At 36.6% G+C, this 27,948-nt stretch overlaps 1 protein-coding gene across 1 annotated transcript; it reads right to left on the bottom strand.

Moving 5' to 3' along the window:
- Positions 1 to 771: 771 nt before the first annotated feature.
- LOC131072108 (uncharacterized) lies at positions 772 to 24,438 on the bottom strand. Its single transcript, XM_058008167.2, has 2 exons — positions 24,025 to 24,438; positions 772 to 2,821 (listed from the first exon to the last, which is right to left on the bottom strand). Exon 2 carries the CDS (start codon positions 2,802 to 2,804, stop codon positions 1,092 to 1,094), a length of 1,713 nt encoding a protein of 570 aa, XP_057864150.2. The 5' UTR covers positions 2,805 to 2,821; positions 24,025 to 24,438; the 3' UTR covers positions 772 to 1,091.
- Between the last annotated feature and the right edge of the window lie 3,510 nt (positions 24,439 to 27,948).

Raw genomic sequence — 27,948 nt, 5'->3', positions numbered from 1 at the left:
CACCTCACTGTTTGATAACTGAGTTAAATATTAATGCATGTATCTATCTTCTAACTTGTATTTATCATAATACAATCCAACTAATATTTAAGTGTGGGGCCTGTCCAAAACACCAGTCCATAAACTATCACCTGCGGCATACTAAATTTTTATAGTCAAGGTTGGTATGAAGAATGTTCTACATAGAAATGAATAATTTACAGTTCAATCGAAGAATCCAGTATTCGCCTTATATTTGCATCACTATCCTAGAATGGTAATTTGTAACATAAAATTATAAGATGTCTAACTTGTTGACTAAAAAAAAGAAGTCTTGGACATAAAGTTGTTGTATTATTTTCTTAAACCCATTGGACCACAAGGGAATAAAATACCAGTCATTTGATTCTTCCTTTGCAGAGGCAATTAGTCACAATGTAGACCTGTCTCTATGTAACAAAAGGAATGTACAACCGTTTGGCTATCAAATAAGCCTACCAACCAAAAATAAGGGCAGATATATAAGATCCAAGGTTGGAAATTCACTTATTTGGTGACAGACAGCTTTAGGACTGTGTGTTTTTACCAACATTCAGTGGGCATACTTCTATTGCAGTCATTTCTCTATCAAGAAAATCAATTACACTAACCAATGAAATTAACAGAGAACAGTCAAATCAGGTGAGAGTTCATCAGTTTGCTGTTTGTAGACCAGTAGGTATTAATTAATTAGATAATTATCTGCAACACGTGATTTAAAAATGTGAAATTGCACTAATGAGAACCTGGAGCTCACTACAATCACAGGATTTATATTTCAAACTAAAGAAAAAGCCAGGAAACAATTTAATTGTGCAAAAAATATTCCTCTGCAGTAATGTAATAAATCAAAAAATAATTCTGGAAAGCTCTAAAAATGAGCTTGGCAACAAATCTGCCAACTGTTAAAAAAGAAATGAGATTTTGGTACATTTTGAAACTGAACAAGTATCCAAGGGAAGAAGAATAGAATTCCCTGACTCTGCAAAACAATCTGGATACCAATTCCACAGATATAAGAAATTATTCACAACTACCAGCTGCATCTTTCACTGTCTTACTAGACATCAAGTTTAGCATGTATTGATTCCATCCTTACAATCCTTTGTCAAGTTATAAAATGTCTCCACACGAGTCTTTGCCCTATAGAAGACTTCAGTGTCTACTGCCACTCTCATGTAACCATCGAATTCAACAGATTGGCCTTTGTTTAAAAGAGTAGTCTCATTATACCATTCACTGTCCTTTGTCCACAAGTCTTTATAATCATCCAAGAGAGAAACCTTGAAATGGGATCTTAACTTGTCAAAGTAGTGGTAATCTGGCTCATTGGTAGCAATATACAATTTCCTCTGCTCATGAATAAGATTAGTGAGCTTGCCCAAAATTGAATCAGGTGATGTATCCTGATCTAGATTGGGCCAAAGTTCTTTCTTCTGAGCTTTCTCACCTCTGACAACATGAACTGCATCAAAATCCCAATCAAGACTTCCACTGATAGCTGATACAATGTTCATCAACCTTTTTGATTTCCATATTAGGTGCCAAGGTCTCTGTATATACTTCTCTGCTCGCCCTTCGCATACTCGATACCAATAATTGTCTGGTTCTGGTGCATCAAACTGCCTCCAAATTATCGCACTTTTGTCTTTCTTCAATAGCCTTGGGCTGATCTTATAGTCATCCACATTTCTGACCGGGATTCGATCATTCTTGTGTTCCCTGTCCCATTTTTTCCATTCTTTGAGAAACTGCTCCTCCTCAACAACAGACGTGCTCTCCTTCAAATGCTCAAAATCAAAGTAGTACCTAAAGTCCTTTCCTTCCTCATCCTTATTGCTGGAGGTGTACTTTGAAGAGAGGCACATATTAAGATCCATAACAAATGTTCTGTTAAGATATTGTGCCTCTCCAAGTGCACAGAGTAAACTCCAGAGGTACTGATTCATCTCCTTGCAGTAGTCTCCTCCACGGGAATAGTATAAGTATTTTCCCTTCCTGAAACTAGACTCGGATGCGGGTAGAGGGACTGCATCATCTATGACTTCATCCGTAACCAGAACAGATGGCGCAGATAAAGTTGTAGAAGTGGGATCATTAATGTTGCCAGTATTAGCTTGTGGAGATGTTTTGTTTACAGCTCGAGGATCCTTTCTTACCTTTGGTGGCCGAGCATTTTTCCCTGAGTGCCACCGGCCAGCACCTGTGACCTTGTAATCACAATTCAGATCAAAACCTATAGTAAATCTTCTGAAATCTCTATATTTTCTCCATGATTTTTCCTTCTTGGATCTGAACCTCCAAGCTACATCACACTCATTTGACTTAATCCCTTGTACAGGCACTTTGTATTCAAAAATGTTAATAGTTGGGAAGATCTTCAAATTAAACTTCTTAATTAGAACTAAAATTCTAGGATCTGCGCAGTTTATAGCCTGGTCTGGATCACATTCTGATATGGGTGGCTTACTAGGAGCATTTGCTTCTTCTACTTGGACTGTTTTCATTGTAATAGCTTTTTCCTCTTTCGTGGCTGGAGATGGGGAAAGAGCAATATCTTCACCAGTGCGGACAATGGAATCATCCTGTTTGAATGTGGCATTCCCCACAGAAGAAAAAACCTTGGCCATAGCCTTTTGTGATTCAAGCCAAGGATCTGGAGGTTTATAAGTTACAGCAATCCCTGTGAATATCAATACAGCTACCACGAAAAAGACAAAGCATATGTTACTCACAACTTTCAACAGGCTCTGCCCAAACAGTTCTGCAGAGCTTAAAGGCTTCATCTTATCGCCCTCTACCTCTGCAAACAATGCACATAGATTTTGATAGACTTAGAAAAAAAAAAGGACTAACAGAAGATAATCCATATATTTTTCTCATTATCTAAACTTCACATCAGAAACTGATGGAAAAAGTCAATTTGAATATATGAAAAACTAAGCCCACAACAATTTATCATAATCTTCCAATGTTTATCTCATAAAGCAAACTCCATATCATTGACTAGCCCATGAAATCAGTTTATCTATAAAGACAAGTTAAGCCTGTAATGGTTTTCTCATAAACTCGAAGAATAAAACTAAAAGATCAATTTGACAAAGAATAAAACTAAAAGATCAATTTAGATGAAGAATAGAACTAAAAGATTAATTTGAATATAAGTTAAACAGATGCTAAACCTATAATGTTTCTGCTATAAACTACACATCAGAGCTAAAACTAACCTAGGGCGCAGTTTGAATACATCCAGAAACTGCACCTATAATTGTCTTCTTATTAACCAAACTTCAGGGCAGAAACTAACTCAGTTTGAATATGTTAGAGTATAATAAACGTTAGTGGTCCTGAATGAACATTTAAATTGGCTCTATTTGATATGAAGTTTAGCCTTATAAAATAGATATGGGTTGGCCATAATATAGAGGAATGATAGTAATTAATTCATTGATCAAATAATATTTTATTGATTAGAAATCACACACCATTTTGTCAAAGTTTGTAACCATCCCTATTTGTGGATGACTTGCAGTCACTCCCTAAATTTAAAGGAAAAAAAAGGAAAAAATATATCCACTGGCATATTTTGTATTGTGAATAGAACAACTATCGCAGTCATGGATTGGCATATCTTCAAGAGGTATTTGTGAGGCATTTTGTGGAAAGGAGAGAAAAGAAACTGTATTAGTTAGGTTTCTTGTATATGTAATTTGTACAGACTTAATAAAAGTTTTCTGACCATTGATTGATCCTTTGTGGGGTTTTTAACCAAAAGGTTTTACCCAAAGTAATATCTTGTATGCTATGTCAATTATTCTTTTGCAATTATTATTGCAAATCTGTTAACATCATACTATTAATATTACTGGTTAAATAATTATCATGGTTTGAACCTGAAGTTCCTAATATCCTAACAGAATACATATTTCAAAAAGAAATTGTATAATGCTTTTGCCATAAACTATGCTTCAAAAATAAAACTTATTAAAAATATTAATGTGAACACTGGATATAAACATTGTAAATGATGTTCAATTTACATTCAATATGCAAGTTATATTCTGCTTACTATTATCTTGTTTTATCTATTACTGAATTATTATATAAATCTGATTGTCTTCTTTTATGTGGCAGGAGAGGCTTGTTTTATCTATTACTGAATTATTATATAAATCTGATTGTCTTCTTTTATGTGGCAGGAGAGGAGCATTTATAAATTTCAATATCCATTCTCACACATACCATTTGACATATATAGTGGGCCGGGTACAGTCAAGCGATGCCTTGACCGGCCATGTCTTTTGGACATGGCCGATCAAGACATCACTTGATTGTGCCCCCTCACTATAATGGTGTATGGCATTTTATTTAACCAACCGGTGCATATTCAAACACCCGATAATTATCAGTGTATGGTTATATTTAATACTTCGAACACTATCCTTAACACCCGATATTAATCGGTGTGAGTTTAATATACCACCCAATATTTAATCGGTGCAAACATAAACTACTATCGATATCAATCGATAGTCTAACCGATAATCATTAAGTCGTATTTGCAATGGTTAACTCGATTTGTCAATCGGTGAATACGAATAGATTATCAAATCGGGATACTATGATAATGAACAGTTGATATAAATAAAGAATGTTTATCAATTGAATGCTTGAGTTTATTCATTTTAATAATCGATATGATAAATGATTGAATGAGAGACTTCATTTATCTCTCATTCAATCATTTATCTCACCAAAGCTATCTATGCATTAACACTCCCTCTTAGCTAGGTAAGATAAATAAGAGTAGTGTATCAAGCATCACAATTCAACTAATAGTTAGCATTCTTTTACATATTTTAATTTTCTAGGGGATCATATCATCTACTCACAAGATATGAAGTATCACCTAACCACGTGATACAAAATGTCTATCACATTAGTCTTGTGATGACAGGATATCACCTTAGCACGCGATACCAGTATTACCTAAGCACGTAATACTTAAGGATAATCATATGAGAAAATATTCAATTCTCACCTTTATCCAAGTTATGGTAAGTGCACTAACACTTCGTATGAATGTTTTACCACAACACAATCATGGCTTCATCCATGATCCACCAGAGATCCAACATGATAACTGGTTTGGACATTATAAGATCGTCACCTTATAATGTCTCCATACAAGTGTTCATTATCTTGAGAGATCGTCATCTCTTAGATATGAGCCCAGGGGATAAAATCCAGAGATGTCCTATCATGAAAAAGAGCTTTACACATTAAACATCTTATAGATATGCAAATACAGATTACAAAGCAAATTACCTTTCTATCATACCTAAACCTTTTCTGAAGTGATCAACCTTCACCATGGAAAGAGGTTTGGTCAGAATATTTGCAGTTTGATCTCCTGTACAAACATATTCTAGTTGGATTGCATTCCTGTCTACCATATCTCGCACATAGTGGTATGGAATCTCAATATGCTTGGATTTGTCATGAAACACTAGATTTACTGAAAGTTTTATGCAGCTCTGGTTGTCATGGTGTATAGTAGTGGGTTTCATAGGTTCTCCAAACAATCCCACAAGCAACTTCCTAAGCCATATTGCCTCTCGAGCAGCCATAGAAGCTGCAATGTATTCTGCCTCGGTGGAGCTTTGAGCTACTAAAGACTGCTTCCTACTGATCCAAGATATCATAGCTGAACCTAGACTGAAGCAACACCCTGAAGTGCTTTTCCTATCTGTCACACTTCCAGCCCAATCTGAATCTGTAAATCCATGTAGGTCTATATCAACTTTCTCATATTTGAGACCAAGGTTTAGGGTACCTTGTAGGTATCTCATAATGTGTTTTACTGCAACCAGGTGTATCTCCTTCAGTTCACACATAAACTGACTGGGAGCATTAACTGCATAACAGATATCTGGTCTTGTATTTACCAGGTACATCAGGGACCCAATCATCTGTCTGTATTGAGTAGGATCAGTGGGTTGTGACTCTATTGCTGCTTCTTTAAGTTTATGTAGATTGGTTTCCATAGGAGAGGTCATGGGTCTACAGTTTAGCATTCCAAATCTCTTCAAAATATCCAAGGTGTACTTTCCTTGGTTTAGTATAATGTTGTCAAAATTCTGCCATACTTCCAATCCTAGGAAGTAATGAAGGAGTCCTAAGTCCTTCATATCAAATTCTTTGGATAGATCATTCTTGCATTGATCTATAAGGTGATCATTTCCTATGATTAATAAATCATCAACATATAAAATCAATATTAGCATATCACCTTTATTTCTTTTGTAGTAGAGATTAGGATCTGCATCATTTTTGGAGAAGCCTAGCCCTGAGAGATAGGTGTCAATTATTTCATACCAGGGCCTGGGAGCCTGTTTGAGCTCATAGAGAGCTTTCTTGAGTCTACACATGAGATTCTGCATCATGAATTTCAAAACCTTCAGGTTGCTCTAGGTAGACTTCTTCTGAGATCTCACCATTTAGAAAAGTTGTCTTAACATCCATTTGGTGTACCTTCCACCCCTTTGCTGCTACAATGGCTAATACAGCTCTTACTGATGTATATCTGGCAACAGGTGCAAAGGTTTCTTCATAATCTATTCCTTCCCTTTGTGAGAACCCTCTAGCGACAAATCTGGCCTTGTGTTTTTCAATACTGCCGTTTGCAGCATGGACTAATACTCTTCAGACATGGCATCCTTCCATACTTGATGTTCAAGTGCATCTGATACATTGTTTGGTTCGGCTTTAGAGAGATCATTCATAAGGGCAACATAGCTAGTGAATTTATTAGGCCTTTTGCTTTCTTTGAAGGTTCCTAAAGGAGCAACAAACTTCTGAGCTTCTTCTACAGTTTTGGTGGCCCATAGTGGTCTTTTCTTGAGGTTTTCTCTAGGTGGACTTTGAATTTCACTCATAGTTTCCTCAGGATTCTCCCTCTAAAGCTCAGGAGTAGGATATCTATCTAAGCTAGGGGTGGGGATATAGACTTCAGGATCTAGAGAGCTTTGGGTTCTTTTGAAAGCTAAGTTTTCTTCAAAGATCACATCCCTACTTAGTTCAATATTCTTTTGACTAGGTATATATATCCTATAGGCTTTGGAGGTTTCACTATATCCTACAAAGATTCCTCTATTTCCAGAAGGCTCTAATTTTAATCTTTTCTCCTTAGGTACATGAATATAGACACAGCATCCAAAAATCCTAAGGTGGCTTATATCCGGTTTTGATTTAGTAAAGACTTCCTCAGGGGTCTTATCTTCAAGATGAGAGTGAGGACATCTATTTTGAATATATACAGCAGTGCTAGTTGCTTCTGCTCAAAGATTGATATTTAGATTCTGATCAAGAATCATAGCTTTGGCAGCTTCAACGATTGTCCTATTTTTTCTTTTTGCTATCCCATTTTGCTGAGGGTTGTAAGGTATTGTTAACTCCCTCTTAATCCCTGAATTTTTACAAAACTCTTTAAATAATTCTGATGTGTATTCCCCCCCATTATCAGTTCTTAGGGTTTTAATTTTGTTGCTTGAGTAGTTCTCTGTTAGTGATTTGACTTCTTTAAACCTATTAAGGATCTCTTCTGATTCTTTACATTTCAGAAAGTAGATCCAGGTTTTCCTAGAGTAGTCATCAACAAATATTACATAATACAGAAATCCCCCCAATGAATTTACCGACATTGGTCCACATACATCAGAATGAACTAACTCTAAAATTTTACTTGTTTTCCTAGTACTACTCTGGAAAACACCTTTAGTATTTTTACCTAGGGCACATCCTGTGCATGCCCCTGAATGATATTGCTTTAGCTTAGGTAGACCTGTGACAAGGTCTTCCATTGATGATAAAGCTCTAAAATTTAGGTGGCCTAGTCTTCTATGCCAGATTTCATTGGCATCTGTAGTTTCATGAATTAGGGCTAAGTTGGGCTCTGTGCATAGCTCATACAAGTAGCCTTGTCTTTGACCAATTGTTTTAGCTTTCTTGATGAATGAATTCTTTGGCCAAGCCAATACTTTGTTGTCCATGAAGGTCACTCTGTATCCATTGTCCTCCAGTGCTGATATTGAGACTAGATTCCTCTTAATGCCTGGAACATATATCACTTCTCTAAGTTGTAATGATACACCTGACTTTAGTTTGATGGTGCAGTTTCCAACTCCTTTGACAAGGTGTGTAGAGTCATCTCCGATGGTTACCTCCTCATCATTCTCCTCTTTCATGGAGTCTAGTACTTCTCTGAATCCTGTGATGTGTCTGGATGAGCCACTGTCGATTACCCAGGAGTTCACTTTGTTTGATGCTTGATTTGTGAGTGTTGAATAGCGCACATACTTCTCAAAGTCCTCTTCCCTTTTGGATTTTCCTGTTTTGGCAAATGTGGCTTGTTTAGCTCTTTCTGGACATTTAGCAACATAGTGCCCAAATTTGTCACATTTGTAACACTGAATTTGAGAGAGATACTTCTTGAAGGAGTTCTTGTTGTGATGACCTTTTCTCATCCTGAATTGCTTCTGCTTGCCTTTCTTGTTTGAGTTCGTATTTAGAACTGTAGATCTTCATCTATATTCTTTTGTTTGATCCCTTTCTTATTTTGCCTTGATTCCTCTTGGAGACAGTCAACCTTTAGCCTATCGAATGTAGGGAAGTTATCCCTTGCACTGATGCCTTGGACGAATGTTTCCCAAATGCTAGGCAACCCATCTAGAGCAATGAGGGTTAATTCTTTGCTTTGGATCTCATATCCAAGGGTTGCTAGTTCATCCCTTAAGGTAGATATTCGCATGAAGTAGGCATTGACTGATTCTCCTTTTATCATGGCTATGTGATTTATCTCTCTGTTTAGAGCCAAGGTTCTACTGGCATTGGATATCTCAAAGGCGTCTTCAAGTGCTTTGAACATGTTGAAGTTTGTTTCATGTTTCCTTATAATGGGCATAATGTCGTTCCTTATCCCATCAACTATGATTTTGATAGCCTTATCATTTCCTTCTCTCCAAATTGCTTTGTCAGGTTTAGTCTTAGGTTCTTTAGTTTCAGTCTTTACAAATGATTCAATTCTATTTTCTTTTAGAATCATTTGAATTCTAAATTTCCACGCGGAGAAGTCGTCACCCCCTGCGAGTCTGTCTTCAAATCTGATAGCGCTAGCCATTGATAGGATTGTGATGTTGAATATATACTTGATTTGAATTTTACGTAAAATTGAACAGCCTCGGGTTCGATTTAACCAAAGCTCTGATACCATGTAAATGATGTTCAATTTACATTCAATATGCAAGTTATATTCTGCTTACTATTATCTTGTTTTATCTATTACTGAATTATTATATAAATCTGATTGTCTTCATTTATATGGCAGGAGAGGAGTATTTATAGATTTCAATATCCATTCTCACACATACCATTTGACATATATAGTGGGTTGGGTACGGTCAAGTGATGCCTTGACCGGCCATGTCTTTTGGACATGGCCGATCAAGACATCACTTGATTGTGCCTCCTCACTATAATGGTGTATGGCGTTTTATTTAACCAACCGGTGCATATTCAAACACCCGATAATTATCGGTGTATGGTTATATTTAATACTTCGAACACTATCCTTAACACCCGATATTAATCGGTGTGAGTTTAATATACCACCCGATATTTAATCGGTGCAAACATAAACTAATATCGATATCAATCGATAGTCTAACTGATAATCATTAAGTCGTATTTGCAATGGTTAACTCGATTTGTCAATCAGTGAATACAAATAGATTATCAAATCGGGATACTATGATAATGAACAGTTAATATAAATAAAGAATGTTTATCAATTGAATGCTTGAGTTTATTCATTTTAATAATCGATATGATAAATGATTGAATGAGAGACTTCATTTATCTCTCATTCAATCATTTATCTTACCGAAGCTATCTATGCATTAACAAACATAAGCCAGACCTATTATGTTTTTCCCAATTACTAAAATTCAGACCAGAAACTAAAAGAAATCAGTCAATATATACAGAAAAGCTGAAACTGTCATATTTTTGTGATTGTTAGCCTTGTTTTGACATAACAAAATTTAGACTTTTTATGTCAAAATCAACAAGTGTTGTCAAGCATCGAAAAATAACATTTTCGGACCTTTCACAGATTTGGGCTCTCGTTCATGGATTGTTAAAAGATGATATCTTCCCCAGCAAAGGAAATTTGAGGTGAAAAGTGAAAAGATTTGGCCTTGAGGACAAAAGGCGCTCCTGTCCCTCACTGAAGGACCGGAGCTTGAATTCTGAATTTACACTATCCTAGCAAGATTCAAGTGATTTCGCAATTTGAAGAGGTCAAGGGAAGTATGTTTTACTCGTTGAATATAACTTCAGTGGGCTACAAAAGAGAGAATCAACCCAAGTTGCAATAGGTGCTCCTGTCCCTCTCCAAGGGACCACAACGATTTTCTCACAAGACAAACTTTTGGCAAAGGAAAAGCAAGTTTCATGTTTGAGATGAATGAAGGAGGACGTAATCAATGCTCCTGTCCCTCTCCAAGGGACCACAACGATTTTCTCACAAGACAAACTTTTGGCAAAGGAAAAGCAAGTTTCATGTTTGAGATGAATGAAGGAGGACGTAATCAATCCATTGAAGATAATTTTGAAAGTTAGCAAGGCATAAGTAAGCTCATAATTGCCAAAGCGCTCCTGTCCCTCTCCAAGGGACCAGGGCGAAAAACACATTAACAAGCCTTCCTCTCCAAATTTGGGCGAATCCAGATCAAGACATAAGATTGGAGTGATATTTAAAATGCTTCAAGGAAGAATGAAGTTGCAAAGACCACGAAATTCGATGAAAAATGGCTAGGACGCTCCTGTCCCTCACCAAGGGACCAGAGCGAAATCTTCAAATTTGCCTAATAGCCTAACATTTTGGAATGCTACTTTCGTTTCCAAGACTCAAGAAGGAATAAGGAATGATGTTTTACGCCTTGAAGGTAATTAGATATTGATGTGGTTAGGAGATTGTGCAATGAACTAAAAGGCGCTCCTATCCTTCACTGGAGGACCAGGGCAATTTCTATAAAACCAACAATTTTCCTCCAAAGCCACGCCAAGACAAGGTGATGCAAGATGGGAAATGCCTTTTGAAAATGATGGACAAGGAATTGACCCCAAGAATCAACAATCCTAGGCTTAAAAAAACAAAAATCGCTCTTGTCCTTCACTGGAGGACCAGGGCAAAAGTCTTTGGAAGGCACATTTTTGTCTTGGGAAAGCGAGTTGAACATGCATAGAACGAACAACGAAGATCATTGCTTACCTCCAAACTTGAATTGGCGATTTGAAAGACAAAGACCAAGGACAAAGGGTGAGGTTGCTCCTGTCCCTCACCAAGGGACCAGGGCGAAAATGCTTTAAGGCAAGCTCCTTCCAAAGATTGAATAAATCAAACTCAAAGTTCCAAATGAAAATCCCATTTTGGATGTCTAGGAAGAGATTTTGAACGTGAAAGCAAGGAATACAAGGCCAAAAATGACAAGGCGCTCCTGTCCCTCTCCCAAGGACCAGAGCGAGGTTATTAGCAAATTGATATTTTTACCATGCCTAGACGCCAATATCCTCCAAATCACATTAAATGCCAATTTCGCGAAAACTCCAAAATATTTTAAAAATTAAATTGGCATTTAATAAAGGCGCATGGCATTTAATAATTAATTTTGAGCCTTGGAAAATCATTTTTTTAATTATTAATTGAGGCAATTCGAAGTTAATTATTATTAAATTAAATTTAAAATGGAGCGCTTTGGGGTATTATTTTAATATTTTAATTAAGTCGGCCTTATTCTTTTATTAATTTTTATTTATTTTTTGGCCCATTCTCCAAGTCGGCCTATGGGAAATGAAAGGGTGAGCGCCCATATAAGAGAGGTGTGTTGAGCGATTTTAATCCATCATTCACTCATCATTTCAAGTGCGATTTGGAAGAACAAGGAGGAGTGCGAAATTTGATTCAAGAGGAGCGAATTTTATTGAAGGCTAGAGGTGGTGAAGTTGATAAAGGAAGCGCATTTTGAAGACTTCGACCCACATTTTTGCCTAGCGAATTTGCCTTATTTTGCATCGTTTTTTAGATTTAATTCTCAAGTGGAGGTATGGTGAGATCTTCCTAGTTTAATGTTGAAATTATAAATTTTGAATTTCAAATTGCGTAGTTATATTTAGGAAATGATAATTCAAAGATTTATCATTAAGTTTCCTAATTTAAAACTTAAATTCTCTTCCTAGTCTATATTTCTACGTTGCAAAATATATTACTCATTGTGAAATGTTGTGTAGGTATCAAGATGGCGACTCCCAGGCTCGAAGGATCTACAAGTCGGAAGGCTCTCCTCAAGGAAAATCAAGCCAGATCAAGGACGGTCTCCTCCAAGAAGATCAAGCAAGGACAAGGGCGACCTCCTCCGGTCTAGCATCAACAAGGATGGCTTTCTTCGATCAAACATCAACAAGGGCGACCACTTCCAATCCAGCTTTCCAAGACGAGGTACATCAACATCCTGCAAATCAGAGACAAAAGAAGTCAGAGCAAGGGTTCGTTGAAGAAGCAGATAGTTCCAGAAGAATTAATTAAAGCTAGCTTCTCAACAACATCAAGTTGAATATCCACCAAGTTACAAGTATCAGACGAGGTGGCATCCTAGTCATCACTTCTCCAGTCAAATTGATCCACCTCAGCATGTCCAGATTCAATGTACCTAACTCATGGAAGGTGGCACAAACTTCGATGTACCTACCCCGGCTATTCATTGGTGGAATTTTCCAGAGAGGACATGTGTCCATGCAATACAATTTTATCATTGGTCAAGCATTAAATGTTATGTAATGGTTGTAACAAACCCTAATTAGGGTTTAGGTGTTAGAATCTCAACCGTTGATCTTCTTTTGATCTGGGTCGTTCATTGTAATTGAGGATGCTATATATACCCTCACTCATTTTCATTTTGTCATTAGAAAATAGGAGATTAGATGAGAGACTAGATATTAGAGGAGATATTAGATATTAGAGAGAAGAAAGTTATTTTGTAGCAAGATTGAGCATTGAAGAAAGAATTCCAAGCAATTGTTGTCTATTTTGGCTTTGAGATCAATAAAATATTGAAGTTATGGTGTTTTATTGCAATTCTTGTGGCTATCTTCATGGTTGTTTACTTTCTTGAATCATTCTCAGTCGAAGTAGTATTTAAATTTGAAGGGCTAAGTGTTGAGCTTGATCTTTGGTGAGATTCACATTCCAAACCACTAGCTTCTTGCTGATTGTAAGGACGCCTTGTGTGGTCAACTGGAAATATTTGGATTGCTTAAACCTTCAATCATTATTGAACCATTGATATGTACCTTCATGGTAGTGTCTATGATTCTTGATGATTTGAAAATCAATAATCACCTTAGAAGATCGCATCAATCTCAGTAGAGTTGTAATTCCTTGGCAATACTGAAATTGGTCAAATCCTACCAAGTCTAGCCTACATTGAAGTCATTCTTAGGATTAGATTAGAATCTATCTCTTGCAAACCCTACCTTTTGATCTTTTTGAGAACTTGTTAGTTTTAGGAAATTTTTTGTCCCTGCAGTTCGGATACGTAAGGCCCCTTGATGAAACAGCATTCACAACGACCACTGGTGCTTATCCACACGTAGAGACCCTGCATCAAAGAACCTTGGAGTCATCCTGATTGATCCTTTTTCGCGACATCTTCAGCAATCAGAGGCTTTATTCAAGAGAGGATAAGGTACCCTTGGGTATTTTATTCTGTGTTAGGCAGTGTACAAAATACACGTCAACAGTTCCCACAGTGGTTTTTCCCTTAACTAGGTTTTCCATGTCAAAATCTTGGTGTTGTGTGTTGTGCTGTTAATTTTCTTATCTGTCTTATTACTGTAGTTTATCAGATCTGTGTTTTGTTCGTTATTCCGGTGAAGACTGATTCAAACCCCCCTCCCCGCCCCCCTCTCAGACTTCCTTCTTGGTTGCTGCTAACAATTGGTATCAGAGCTAGATCCTCCGATAGAAGCTTAACCGCTTGAGGAGATCCTGGATGGCAGTTCAAGGTGTAATCTTTAAGAAGGACAGTCTAAGATTTGATGGAAGTAACTATGCTATATGGAAGGACCGGATGGAAATACACTTGAAATATCTTGGTGAAGATTATTGGAAGATTACAAAGAATGTCTATGTTGTTCCTCAAAATGGACCATCTACTCCTGATGAGGTTAAAGAAGTTGAACATAATATTAGAACGAAGGAAGCATTGCTTAGTGCCCTGACTGATTCTGGGATGACAAATGTAATGGGACTTCAAACCGCACATGAGATCTGGGTGAAGCTTGAGGTTTTGTATGAAGGTGATAAACAAGTGAAGGTTCCTAAGTTGCAAAGTTTGAAAGGAAAGTATAAGACAGTGAAGATGGGAGATGGTGAGAACATACACTCTTTTATGGCTAAGGTGAATGACCTTGTCCTAGGTATTAGATGTGCCGGTGGAACCATTGAGAAAGATGAAATTGTTGCTAAGGTGTTGAGATCTTTGCCTCCTGCCTATAAACATAAGGTTGTTGCTATTGATGAGATCTAGAGTGTGACTACTGTGACAAGAGATATGCTGGTTGGAAAGCTTGCTGCATTTGAGCTGAACGAATTTGGAGAATCACATGGAAAGTCTAAGACTGCATTTAGAGCATTTGCATCTGTATCTGGTAAGTAGAAATATGATCCTCATGAATGCAAGATATCTAGATATGAAAGAGAGAGAAGAGAGATGGAAGAGCAAGAAAGGGAGCTGGATGAACTTGAAGCACTAATTGCCCAGAGATTGCCTAAAGGTGTCGATAAGTATGATGGAAAGTTGCCTTTGAAATGTTTATCTTGTAATAAGATAGGATATTTTTTTTAATAGATGCCTGGAGAGAATGGCTAAGTATAACAGACATGATAAGTTTGATAAGCATGATAGGAATGATAGATATGACAAGCATGAGAAGTATGATAAGCCCTACAAGCCTAACCGAAAGTATAGAAATCAGAAGAACTGTTATTATGCTGTTGATGAAGGTATTACAAATGAAGAATTGGAGGGAGATGAAGTTGTATTCCTTGCCATTAAGAAAGATGGACCTGTACCTGTTGATTCCACTAGCTATACTATTGAGGAGAAAGCTTTAGCTGCTAAAGTTAAAGAGAAAGATGAATGGGTGATTGACAGTAGTTGTTCACATCATATGACCGGTGATAAAAGCAAATTTGTGAGTATGGAAAGGTATGATGGTGGAATAGTTAGATTTGGTGATGACAAATCCTGTGTGATCCGTGGGAGAGGTTCTATTTCTTTTGATGGTAAGCATAACACTGATGATGTCTTTTTATGTTGAAGGTTTGAAACATAATCTTTTGAGTGTTGGACAGATGGTTGATAAAGGTTATGACCTACAATTCAAGGATGGTAAATGCAAGATCTTAGATGCCTCCGGTATAGAGATTGCATCTAGAACTAAGACTGAAAGTAACATTTTTCATTTGAATGCTGGTGAGAAAAGCTATTTGATTGCTCAGATTGATGAGAGTTGGTTGTGGCATAGGAGAATGTGTCATGAGAACTTTGATTCAATGATTAAGATCAGTTTTGCACATGCTGTTAGAGATCTGCCTAAGATTGTTAAGCCTGTTAATCGGGTATGTAAGGAATGCCAATTGGGTAAGCAAACAAGGATTTCTTTCAAGAGCAAACAGTATACATTAGATGGACTACTAGATCTTGTGCATACTGACCTATGTGGACCTACAAATGTTAGAAGTGTCCAGGGTGATAGATATTTTATGCTACTAATTGATGATTATTCTAGGATGATGTGGGTTGTCTTTTTTAAGGAGAAATTAGAAGCATTTGATAAATTCAAGATATTCAAAGCTAAGGTTGAGATTGAGTCTGGATTGAAGGTGAAGTGTCTAAGATCTGATAGAGGTGGAGAATTTTGTTCCAGTGAGTTCAATTCATTTTGTGAGATGCATGGGATTAGAAGACAATTATCTACTTCTAGAATCCCTCAGCAGAATGGAGTTGTTGAGAGGAAGAACATAACTGTTTTGGATGCTACAAGAACTATGCTAATTTAAGGAAATGTTCTGAAGATCTACTGGAGAGAAGTTATTAGTATTGTTGTTTACACATTCAACAGAGTTCACATCAAGGGAGATACCGATAAGACCCCTTAGGAGCTTTGGTTTGGTCATGTTCCTACTGTGAGATATTTCAGAGTATTTGGTAGCAAATATTATATCAAAAGAGATAAGGATATAGGAAAGTTTGATGCTAGAAGTGATGAAGGTATTTTATTGGGATATTCAACAAAGAGCAAGGCCTACCGGTGCTACAATAAGAGACTAAGGAAGATAGTGGAGAGTGTAGATGTGAAGGTGGATGAGAACCTTGGAAAAGAAATCAGAGCATGTGGTTATGATGATGGACAACATATTGTTTTAGCCCCTATTCAGCCTGAAGAGCCTAGGTAGAATGATTCGGTAGAGACTGTGAATCCGGATGTTACTGGTGAAGGAGTGCAGGAACCTGAGAATCAGAACAATCAGAAGACTTCGAGGTATGTAAGACTGAATCATTCTAAAAATCAGATTATTGGTGATAATAATAAAGGTGTGATGACTAGGAGAAGGTTAGCTGTTGAATAAGTAGCTTAATTTCCAAAGTTGAACCTAAAGATGTTGCTGAAACCTGTAAAAATGAAAGTTGGATGAGAGCTATGGAAGAAGAACTAGATCCGAATTGAATAGAATAACACTTGGGAACTTGTGCCTAGACCTAAGGATAAGAATGTTATTGGTACTAAATGGGTATTTAGAAATAAATTGAATGAAATCGGTGAAGTCAGAAATAAAGCTAGACTGGTCTGCAAAGGATATTCACAGCAAGAAGGGATTGATTATGAGGAGACTTTTGCTCCGATTGCTAGACTTGAAGCTGTTGGATTGTTACTTGCTTATGCTGCTTATAAATATTTCAAGGTATATCAAATGGATGTCAAATCTGCCTTTTTGAATGGTGATCTTGAGGAAGAAGTTTACATTGAGCAACCTGATGGATTGTCATTATCAGATGATGGAGACATGGTATGTAAGCTAAAGAAATCTCTTTATGGATTGAAACAAGCTCCTAGAGCATGGTATGCTAGACTAGATAAATATTTGTTGAAATTGGGATTTAGTAAAGGTGTTGTTGACAGTAACTTGTACTTTAAGATAGAGAATGATAACATCCTAATTGTTGAAGTCTTTGTTGATGCTATTATCTTTGGTGGTAATGATAACTTGAGCATGAAGTTTGTCGGTGATATGCAAAAGGAATCTGAGATGTCTATGATTGGTGGGATGAAATTTTTCTTAGGTTTGCAGATTGCACAGACTGAAAAAAGTATATTCATATCTCAAACTAAGTATGTGAAGGAATTGTTGAAGAAGTTTGGATTAGATGACTCCAAACTGGTTGGAACTCCTATGGTGACGGGCTGTAAATTGTCTAAGAATGATGAATCTCCTAAAGCTAATCAGAGTTTGTACAGATCTATGGTTGGTGGATTGTTATATCTTATTCAAACTAGGTCAAACATTATGCATGTTATGTGCATGGCTGCTAGGTATCAAGTTGATCCGAAAGAGAGTCATGTCACTGTTGTGAAGAGGATATTCAGATACTTGAAGGGAACTATGGACTATGGATTATGGTATTCGAGGAATGATGATTTCATGCTATGTGCCTACACTGATGTTGATTGGGCTGGTGATGTTGATGACCGGAAGAGCACTACCGGTGGAGCATTCTTTTTAGGTGAGAAGTTGGTTTCATGGGCTAGCAAGAAACAAGATTCAATGTCCTTATCTACTGCTAAAGCTGAGTACATTGCTGCTGCTAGTAATTGCACTCGGGTAGTTTGGATGAAGCAACTGCTGAAGGATATCGAAGTTATTTATGATAAGCCTACTGTTATATACTGCGATAATTCCAGTGCTATTAACATGTCAAAGAACCCAGTGCAACATTCAAAGACTAAGCATGTGTCAATCAAATATCATTACTTGAGAGAGCAAGTCAGTGAAGAGAAGGTGAAGCTAGTTTTGCCTGCAGATACATCTGTCTATTTGAGAGACAAGTTAGGGGTATCCACCCTTCCTGATGAGAACTAGATGCATTGAGTTGCATCAATCCGATGGACTTCAGAGCTTTATCTCTTTATCCAGATTGGTGAGTCGGTGTTGCTCCTCTGCTGAAGTAGTCTGTGTTTTTCAAGTAATTTCAAAGATTCATGTTTCTGTTTTGGGGGGAGAGAGTTTTGGTTATCTATTTTGAGAGCTTTGGCATTGTTGTCAAAGGGGGAAAGAGATCAGGTGAAAAACTGCTTTATCTATCCTGATCTTAGGGGGAGTTTGTTGGAGATATCTTCTTTTCTTTGCATTGATTGTTTTTCACATTCATATGTTGCCATCAATGCCAAAGGGGGAGATTGTTCGATACTGTTGGTCATTTCTGCTGCTAGGATATGTTGTTGTCATTGATGTCAACATATTCATGTGTATTGCTCCGGTGATTGCTATTTGGGAAGATCTTATGATCCGGTTTGTAGTGTTGGTTTGCTGATCACTGTTTTGCAGCGTTTGGTATATCCTCTGGTATATTCCGGTGTGATCAAATCTGGTGCTGAGTTTGTGATCAAATCTGGTGCTGAGTTTTTGGGAAATTGCTTGAGATGGTCTTGTGTATCTTCATTTCAGATGGATCATGATTTGGTGCTCCGCAAGTTATCTTTTCTTCGTGATAGTTGCAGATTAGTTGTGTTCTTGAGCTTTCAGACGTTGACCGATGAAGATTTGATAAATGGTGTTAGTGCAATTGTTCCTGATGATTCTAACGTGCTTGTTGGTGTTTCCTAGTCATGTCCTATTTGTTTTAGCGATCCGCATTGATCATTGTGCGAGTTTTTGGTGGTTTCTATCAACCAGTGATGATTTTCGTGTTATGCGGTTTTCCTGGTGGTGTAGCGTGTTGCAGTTGATCTTGTCGTCATTTCCAGTGGTGTTGTGCATTTGGGAATTTGTTTTAGGACAATGTTATGCTATGTAAACCATTATATTGGTCCGATGGTCGATCTTTGTATCATGTGATGTAATTTTGTAATTGAGGGTTCAGGATTTAGCCGACCTTATTGTCAAGGTTGATGAATTGTATATATAGGTGATGTAGTCATGTAATTTAGTTGTTGATGATGTGTTTGCATTATCAGAGAGAGGTTTGTGTGTGAACAAGTGATTTATCCTTCAGTGTTGAGTTTGAGGTGAGATTGGTGTTGCAGGGCAGACATCTGTGCTTAACCGGAACTATGATCAGGCATTTGGAGATGTTTTTTTGGGCCATTACATTTGAGCAGTGAGCTCTAGGCAGTGTGACTAAATGCATGTGCATTCCCCATTGTAACATTTTCACATACTACTGTAGAGTATCATCTTACTGTGGGTAGGTTCCCACCGTGGTTTTTCCCTTAACTGGGTTTTCCACGTCAAAATCTTGGTGTTGTGTGTTGAGTTGTTAATTTGCTTATCTGTCTTATTACTGGAGTTTATCAGATTTGTGTTTTGTTTGTTATTTCGGTGAAGGCCGATTCACACCACACCCCCCCCCCCCTCCCCCCCCACCTCTCTTAGTCTTCCTTCTTGGCTGCTGCTAACATAAAGTTCCTACATTTGACACCATAACTCGAAAGTTTAATGTTGAGATACTTAATAGCCTCTTTCACCAAATATACATTCTCTCTATATGCACAGAGTCAGGAAAAAGTGAAGACTGTATTTGGTATAAGAATTGAATGGCATTTATCCACTTTTAAAGCATGGGGCAATAGCTCTTAATTCCTCACTATATTAAGTATAGCTGCAATCTCCTCATTTACTATAATTTTATTATGGGCAAATAAGGAGATGGGATCATTCTTATTAATCATTTAACTGAAATAAAGAAAGAAATTCTAGAAATATCAACACATACCCGAAATAGGCATTTATTCATGCAATTGTATTGAAAGCTAGAAAGAATGCAGTGGAGAATTAAGGTAAGATGTGAAGAGAAAACTTGTCAAAATATGTTGGAAAAAGTCCGAAAAAACTAAAGGAAGAGCACTCTCAATTAGAAGAGAAAAATAGCTTGCTTCAAATATTGCAAGAAAACTAACATGCATATCTAATCTCCAAAAAGATATCAATTCATGGGCTAATTTAGGGCAAAACTCCAGAAAAGGCTGGAACATATACAAGACGAGAAGAGAAATGTTGAAAGAGAATTAATGAAAAGATGGTCAATTTTGATGATGTTAGATCTTGGAGGACTATCGAAACTGGAAATCAACCTTTGGAGATTGGGACTGGTGCAGGGCACCATAGCAATTTTGCTCCAATGTTGTCAATAGATGTTCTAGGTTGAGTTTTGTCATTTCATGGATGTAATAAGGTCCATTAGGACCATCTTTGATGTATTTGTGTCTTGTAGGGTCCGGGTGTTGAGTTTTGTCAACTTTGTCAAAATCTTGCAGAAGTTGCAATGTTGCACTTTGTGCAATTTTGGTTTGTTTGGAAGACCAATGGTCAGTAGTTCAAGAGTTGGTTATGGACTGTTGGTTTCCAACTGTTGGTGTTTGTTAAACTTATATATTTGCCTTTCAGCCTCGAAGCAAAAGTTGTTGATGCAAATTTTGAAGAAAAGCAATAAAAACTACATCATTTTCCTGCGTTTCACTGGTTTTTTTCTGTTGCAGCGATTAGTCTGTACTGGTACGGAAGAGTGATGACTCAAGACCAGATGAATTTGAAAGAAGAGTGAATCCCCTTCAGTTCGGAACCAGTTTTGTGAAGTTTCATTAAGTTTTGAGTATTCTATAAGAAATTCTTTGGAAACAGTCCTGAAACCCTTGTTTTGAGGGTTTGAAGTGAAAATATGTGAATACCTGACCATTCCACCATTGAAATTTGGCCAAAATCGGTGGAATGGGTGGGCTAGGGGTACTCCACATGGGTTTTGAAGGATTTGTGCAGGAGATGAAGTTTGAGGCATTTTTGAGCTAGCTCTAGCCTAACATCTTCATGTGTTAGGCTTAGGAGTGTAGGTAGAAGTAAGATTTTGTTGGAGAGCAATTGGATAGTGGAAGTGGAGGCTAAAAACCACTTATTGGGACCCTACGTGATGTGTTTGAGCCTGAGGAGTGGAGGTTTGAAGTTTGGCACTTGTATTTCTAACACTTGCTTTGTAAAAGTGGCCTAATTATGCCTAAAAGCCACATTACAAGTCTAAAACAGAGGTATCCATTAAAAAACAACCCCTAAGGCAAATTGGATATGTTGTAGACCGGCCAAAAGGGTATCCATAACTGCTTTTGTTTGTCTTGAAACTGTCCATATAGAGAGTTAGGTTGGAAAAACCCTCTGAGTAGGGCTACATGGAGTCTAGACTAGTTGTGAAGCAACCCCCCTCAAAGCAAGTCATGGAGCCTAAACCAGGGTATGATGAGTGTTGTTATGATGCCCTTAGTCGCTTAGAAGCCTGCCTTTGAAAGGTTAAAACATTTTGAGGTCTGTCCTAAGGTTGTGTTAAAATTGTCATTGAGTTGGGGTCTAGTGAATGGATTAGGTGAGTTGGGAGAAGATTCCCACTTTGAACTTTTGTGAGCTCTGTTAGGTGGTTGAAATGTGTTAGTTTTGACTTGATGTCCTGCTCTGCATCAGGGACTCACTTAAAAAACAATTTGAAGGTCAACATAATCGACTAGGCATAACTATCAAATACAAGCAGTGCAAGCATAATAACTTGTGGTTCTAATCCAGTAAAGGTTTGGGGTTCCCCTTCTAGAGAATGTCTTCATACAATGGGACCAGTGGCAGATATTGTAGATGCATTTGCACTACGTTTCCTTGAAGGCTAACTTGTTGATGAACAAGTAACTCATGGATCGAGAGAAGACATAGTGTCCACTATAAAAAGACTAATAACTTGGCCATTGAAGTTATGGGTTTCAGACTGCCAATTTGGAAAAGTGACTTATGTCACTTATTGTACTTAGTTGGAAAATAAGCTTTCTTTCTGGGAAAGATGAGTGAAATCTAACGAAATGAAGCTTATTTTTAAATTATTATAGTTGCCACATAGTTATAGGTGGTTATCAAGAGGGAGCCTGTAAATACAGGTCATTTTGTATTGTAAAAGGGAGACTTCTTTAGAAGGGGGAACTCTTATAGGGAGATTCTTACAATGGAAACTGGTAGAAGATAGACTTTTTGAGAAACTTGTTGAAGGGCTTTTGTGTTCACACTACAAAATGGTTTATAAATGTGTATAATTTCACAAAGATAATAGAGAAAACTTTTGCATTGTATGTTCTGGATGTCTTTCTGTGTTATCATTACTGATTTCTCATACATTAAATTGATAGTTCTTCTGTGTCATTGTGTAAATCATAGGTTATACATTGAAACATTTATAAACTATGCAATTGATGTAATAAAACACAATCATATCTTTGAGTCTTGGTTTGAATGTGTTGAAGTAGCCTATCTCTTCTTACATTGAAATTTTTTATCCTTCTTTCATTGCATATCAAAATATACTTTGTAGTCAAACTCCCTTTGTAATTTCTTACAGCTTGTGAAATCCCAATTGGCATTTGTGTGTATCACAGGGATTTTTGTGAACAACTCTCCTTTAGCATTTCCCCTTTCCTTTCTATACTTTTAGGTCAAAACTTAAAAGAACACAAAAACTTTAAAATCCCTCATCATACGAGGGACCCTCTCAACCACAGAGGAAAGTTGTTAGTCCAGTAGTAACTTATTCAACTGTTGGAACATTTGTCACTACCCATTAGACGAGTCACTTTAAAATCTGCAGTGACAATCTGTTTACTAATAGTGATAAATCTCACTTCAAAACAAAAAACAACCAATCAAAACAGTTCAAAGCATATACAAAAGGTAAAACTAATAATGTTCTTTTCTTAAACTAAGCTTTACAATCTGAAACTAACTCAAGGAACCAGTTTGAATGAATACAGAGACTAAACCTATAATGTTTTCCCTTAAACTAAAATTCAGAACAAAAGCTAATTCTTCACATTAGTCTGAATCTATAGAGAAAACACCTAAATATTTTTCCCACGTAAAAAATTTCAAACCAGAAGCTAAACCCAAAAGTTAGTTCGATATTGACAGAAGCTAAAAGAATAAGGTCTTGCCAATAAACTAAAATTCAGAGCTAAAACCAAGAAACAACTTGAATTTATATAGAAGCTGAACTCTAACGGTTTCCTAATACCTTCCAATTCGTGGCTAAAGCCTAAAACTAATCCAAGTCACAGTTTGAATAAAGTAGAAGCTAGACCTATAATGCTTTTCTCATTAACTATATTTCAAGGCAGAAACTAGGCAAGACATCAGTTTAAATATAAACAGAAGATTAAACTTCCGACGAGACACTTAACCAAGATATCAGTTGTTTAAACCTATAATTTCACATCAGAAAGTAGCTCAAGACATCAGTTCGTATATAAAGAGAAGCTAAACCTTTTTTATTTTCATTAACTAAACTTCCGACCAGAAATTTAACCAAAATATTAGCTAGGTTTAAATCTGTAATGGTTTTCTCATAAATTAAACTTCGTATCAGAAATCAACATACTAAATTGTCTTTCAGATATCATAGATTTACCCAGAGATTCGTCAAAAATAAACATCAGAAGGGAGAAAAAAGAAACCAAAGAAAAACCCACTAGAAATCGCCCAAAATTTCCAAGTATTATTATTCAGAACATACCAGAAAATGTAGACTCACGTCAGTTTGCATTTTTCTAATAGGCTTTACATAATCAGAAAATGTAGTAATGAGAAATTAAATAGCCCACCTCAAGAAGGATGCTGCTCCAGCAAAGATTTCTAGACTCCAATTGCTCTATATTTACTGAAATGAATCTACCCGTGGATGGAATTGATCTATAAAATGCAGGAGGAACCTATTAAAAACTCAGATCTGAGTTTAAACTCTGAAATTCAGATCAGTGAGATTTCACGGTTAGGAAGAGGGAAAGCCATTAATGACTCAGAAAATATTGGATCATAGGGGCAAGCAAAAAGAGGCGGGGACTGGACTTATACACCATTCCTCCTCCTGTCTTGTGTTGGAATTCTGAGTCGCTGCATGGTCATTGATTAGAGAGTAAACGACATAGATTTACGCTTCATTTTTTATTTAGTAGTTAAAGACACCTCATAGTCGGTGTGACAAGGAATTTCATAAAAAATGTATTGCACCTAAATATGATAGATTTGACCACTTAACTGAAAGGGCTTAGAAAACCTTAGCGTGAAGAACAAAATTCGGTTGGGAACAAATAATTACGATATGCCTTAATTGTTTTCGATTGTTTATTTGTTGTGCCTGTGGATTAGATTTTTATGGATTTAAGTAATGTAAAATTTGTGTTTTTAGATGTAGAAGTGTAATGAACGCCAAATACGTACAAAGATGTAAGTAGAAAAGAAAGCTTAACAATAAGATTTTATATATCGACCAAAAAAAAAACAATAAGATTTTATATTATTTTTGAGGCGTTATTTACAAGTGTGCTTTAATAGAATTTATATTTTTACTATAAATATTTAAGATATATTTTATTGAAGATGTTAGTATAATATAAAAAAGTTTTATTTTAATTAATTACTGAAATATTTTATGCAGCATATATCAATATTTTTATTAGTTCTGTTACGGGAGGTTTCAACTTAAAATAGTGATTAAACTCAATGTTCATAATCAATCAAAAAAATTCTCTTTCTAAGATTTATTTACGTTTGCTAGTTTCTTCGGTAAAGTATATTTTTTAAGAGAAATATTAATTCAAAAAAAATGTCAATTGTTATTGGCATGTTTGTACAGTTGCAAGATGTCAAAAAAAAACAAAAATGTTCCCGATACAAGAGAACACACATCTCAAGACATTGCTTTGTGCTTTGCAAAATTGCAGACGTTTCAAGGCAAAGATTTTCTCAAATTATTGGGTTGCACAAGAGTGCAGTGGTTTCAAGACCAGAGCTCAAAAGAGATGGAAATTAAGTGGTTGAGTGGCATCTTGCAAGGTTATTCACGTAGCCAATTGTTTCATGAATGTATCATTGCATGTCAATTTGACTTCGGAGAATACAAGAGATGGTAATGAAAGAGGGGTTCAAATTGGTGGTATGGTGAAGAGATTGTTTTAATCTAGATGAGGGGGGTTGTGCATAGAGGTGGCAATGTGTTGCTATTGCTTCAAATGTTATACGCAGTTTTTCTTTTATGCTAGAAAATGAGACAGTGTTGGCTCAACATCGCCACTATCTTGATATTGTAATTCAATGCATGCAAGACCGTGACACCAATAAGAAATGTTGAAATGCAAAGAGCAATTTCTTGTATGTCAGAAACATTTAAAAAATCAACTATTTGGGATTATATGAGATTGGGGTAAATGTTTGTCATTATGACTTTTTCTTAAAATTGTTAAGAATTTTCTATAATCTAGCTTATGTGATAATGTAATGTCCTTGTTAGGAACCTCCTATTAAAAAAAAATCAGTGAAAGATTGCACATCGGTACCAAACATGACCTGTAGATCAAAATTTGCAATCCTTGTGCTATATAGGAACACTATGACAAATGTATTCAATTGTCTTGAAACTTATTACATATTAATGTAGAATTTTAGCTATGGAGGGGAAGTAACTTTTGACACAACAGGACTCGAATCAATCTGGATCTCTAACACAACTTTATTTTTTATCTATTAAACTTCAAACCACATCTAACATATTACTTCAATTAAATCATGAAAGCACAAAACATAATCAACTCATGAACACCAAATTTGTGTGGAAAACCCAAGAAGGGAAAAACCATTGTGAGAATCACCCACATAATATAGATATAAATTCTTACAATGATTAGGCCACAGGCCAGGAAGCTCACTACTCTGGACTTGCTACCTAAGGCACACAAACTTAGGACAAGATACAAAGGACTTGCACAACTGAAACTTGTTTCGGGGTAAGTTACAGAGAGTTGCCAAAAGAGACACGTTATCTTCCTGCGGGAATAGGTAAACTGAAAAATGAATAGTATCTATTGATCATGAAAGTGACCTTGAACCTATGTGTTAAGTATCCAATATCATGGAAAATACATCCGACCTCGAACTCTATTACCAAACACTATCAAAACTCTTCTTAGCTAACTTCAGCACACCTTTTCCATCAAATCTATTTGCATATCATTCACACTCACATCACATCATTTCAAACACATCTCACTCTTTTGTAAACTTCAACACATACATTTACTCAACCTTATATACAAAGATATTCATTAAAACTCTCAACTAGGTCAGCAAAATATAGCATATAAAATTATATAAACTAAGTCATCCAAACCAATAATATCCAATGTGATCCATTGTAGGAGAAAGAGGGGAACTAAAATCAACACCACGCATCCTTGTAAGTTGATTCCAATGAACCACATACCCTAACACATCTTCTAAAGTTGATTCCAAATGAAACATGTAGATAAACAATAAAACTTAGCAACCAGTCAGCCCAAAAGCATCTTCTAATGCAAATTACCTAATGTGGATCTCCACACACCACAGTGAGACCTAAAATAATATTCTAAATCAACCTCCAATGAATATCCAAACCAAAAAAGAGTGATCCAAACAAGATAATCCATCTAGGCACACTAAGACCCAACACAACTGACCATACCAAGCACAAACTAGCATAACTTGCAAAACAAAATCAACACCAGATATTCAAATTGGAACATTGTACAAACCAAATAAGCATGTCCTCCATGTTGTCCTCATTTTTGGGATATGTCACAAAAAAAAGGATAACCCCTACAAATTTTGTCTAATTTGTAGCCCATGTGCTCTAAGCATATTTTTTGAGGTAGTCTTCATTCCCCCTCATGCGTGATTTAGGACCCTCGATTCTTGATTCAGAGTTTCTATTCCTTTTCTGGGTCTTTAAAGTTAGTTTTTTATGTTTTGGTGTAAATCGGGGTTACAAACCCCAAATTACACTTCCCCTTCAAAAAATTTAGCCTGGTGCAAATTGAGTTTGTAATCCCGATTTACACCACTTCATCACCAAGTCCTATTTTTGTTGTAAGTTGGAGTTGTAACCCCGACCTATACCAAGTCCTCCCATTTTGGTGCAAGTCGGAGTTACAACCCCGACTTACACCAAGTTCTCCTTTTCTGGTGCAAGGCGGGGTTATAACCCTGACCTGCACCAAGTTTGCTCATTTTGGTGTAGATCGGGGCCGTAACCCCAACCTGCACTGAGCCCACTAAAAATAGTGTAGATAGAGACCATAACCCCAACCTACACCGAGGCCTTATCCAATGGTGCAATTTGGGGTTATAACCCCAACCTACACCATTTCCTTTGCATTTTGCTAAGTGTTGGTGCGAATCGGGGTTGTAACCTCCACTTGCACTGTGATTCTTTCTTAGGTGTAAATTGGGGTTATAACCCCGATTCGCACTAAAGATAGTTTCTTGTTTTTTTGCGTAAGTGCATTTTGGACTTATAAGTCTAATATGCACCTTTATGATTGTTGTGTTAGGGTTTCAAGTAGATCCGAAGCAAATATGAACTAACAATTATATGCAAATTTAAATAAAAAAGATAAAAGAATAAAACTGAACATAGATAACATAGAGATTTAACGTGGTTCACCCATAATGGGTTACATCCACCATACACAGTCGTCCAATATTTCTTATTA

This window comes from Cryptomeria japonica, chromosome 11 (genome assembly GCF_030272615.1).
Source record: "Cryptomeria japonica chromosome 11, Sugi_1.0, whole genome shotgun sequence".
NCBI lineage: Eukaryota > Viridiplantae > Streptophyta > Pinopsida > Cupressales > Cupressaceae > Cryptomeria > Cryptomeria japonica.
This window is presented reverse-complemented; position numbering and strand designations above follow the sequence as displayed.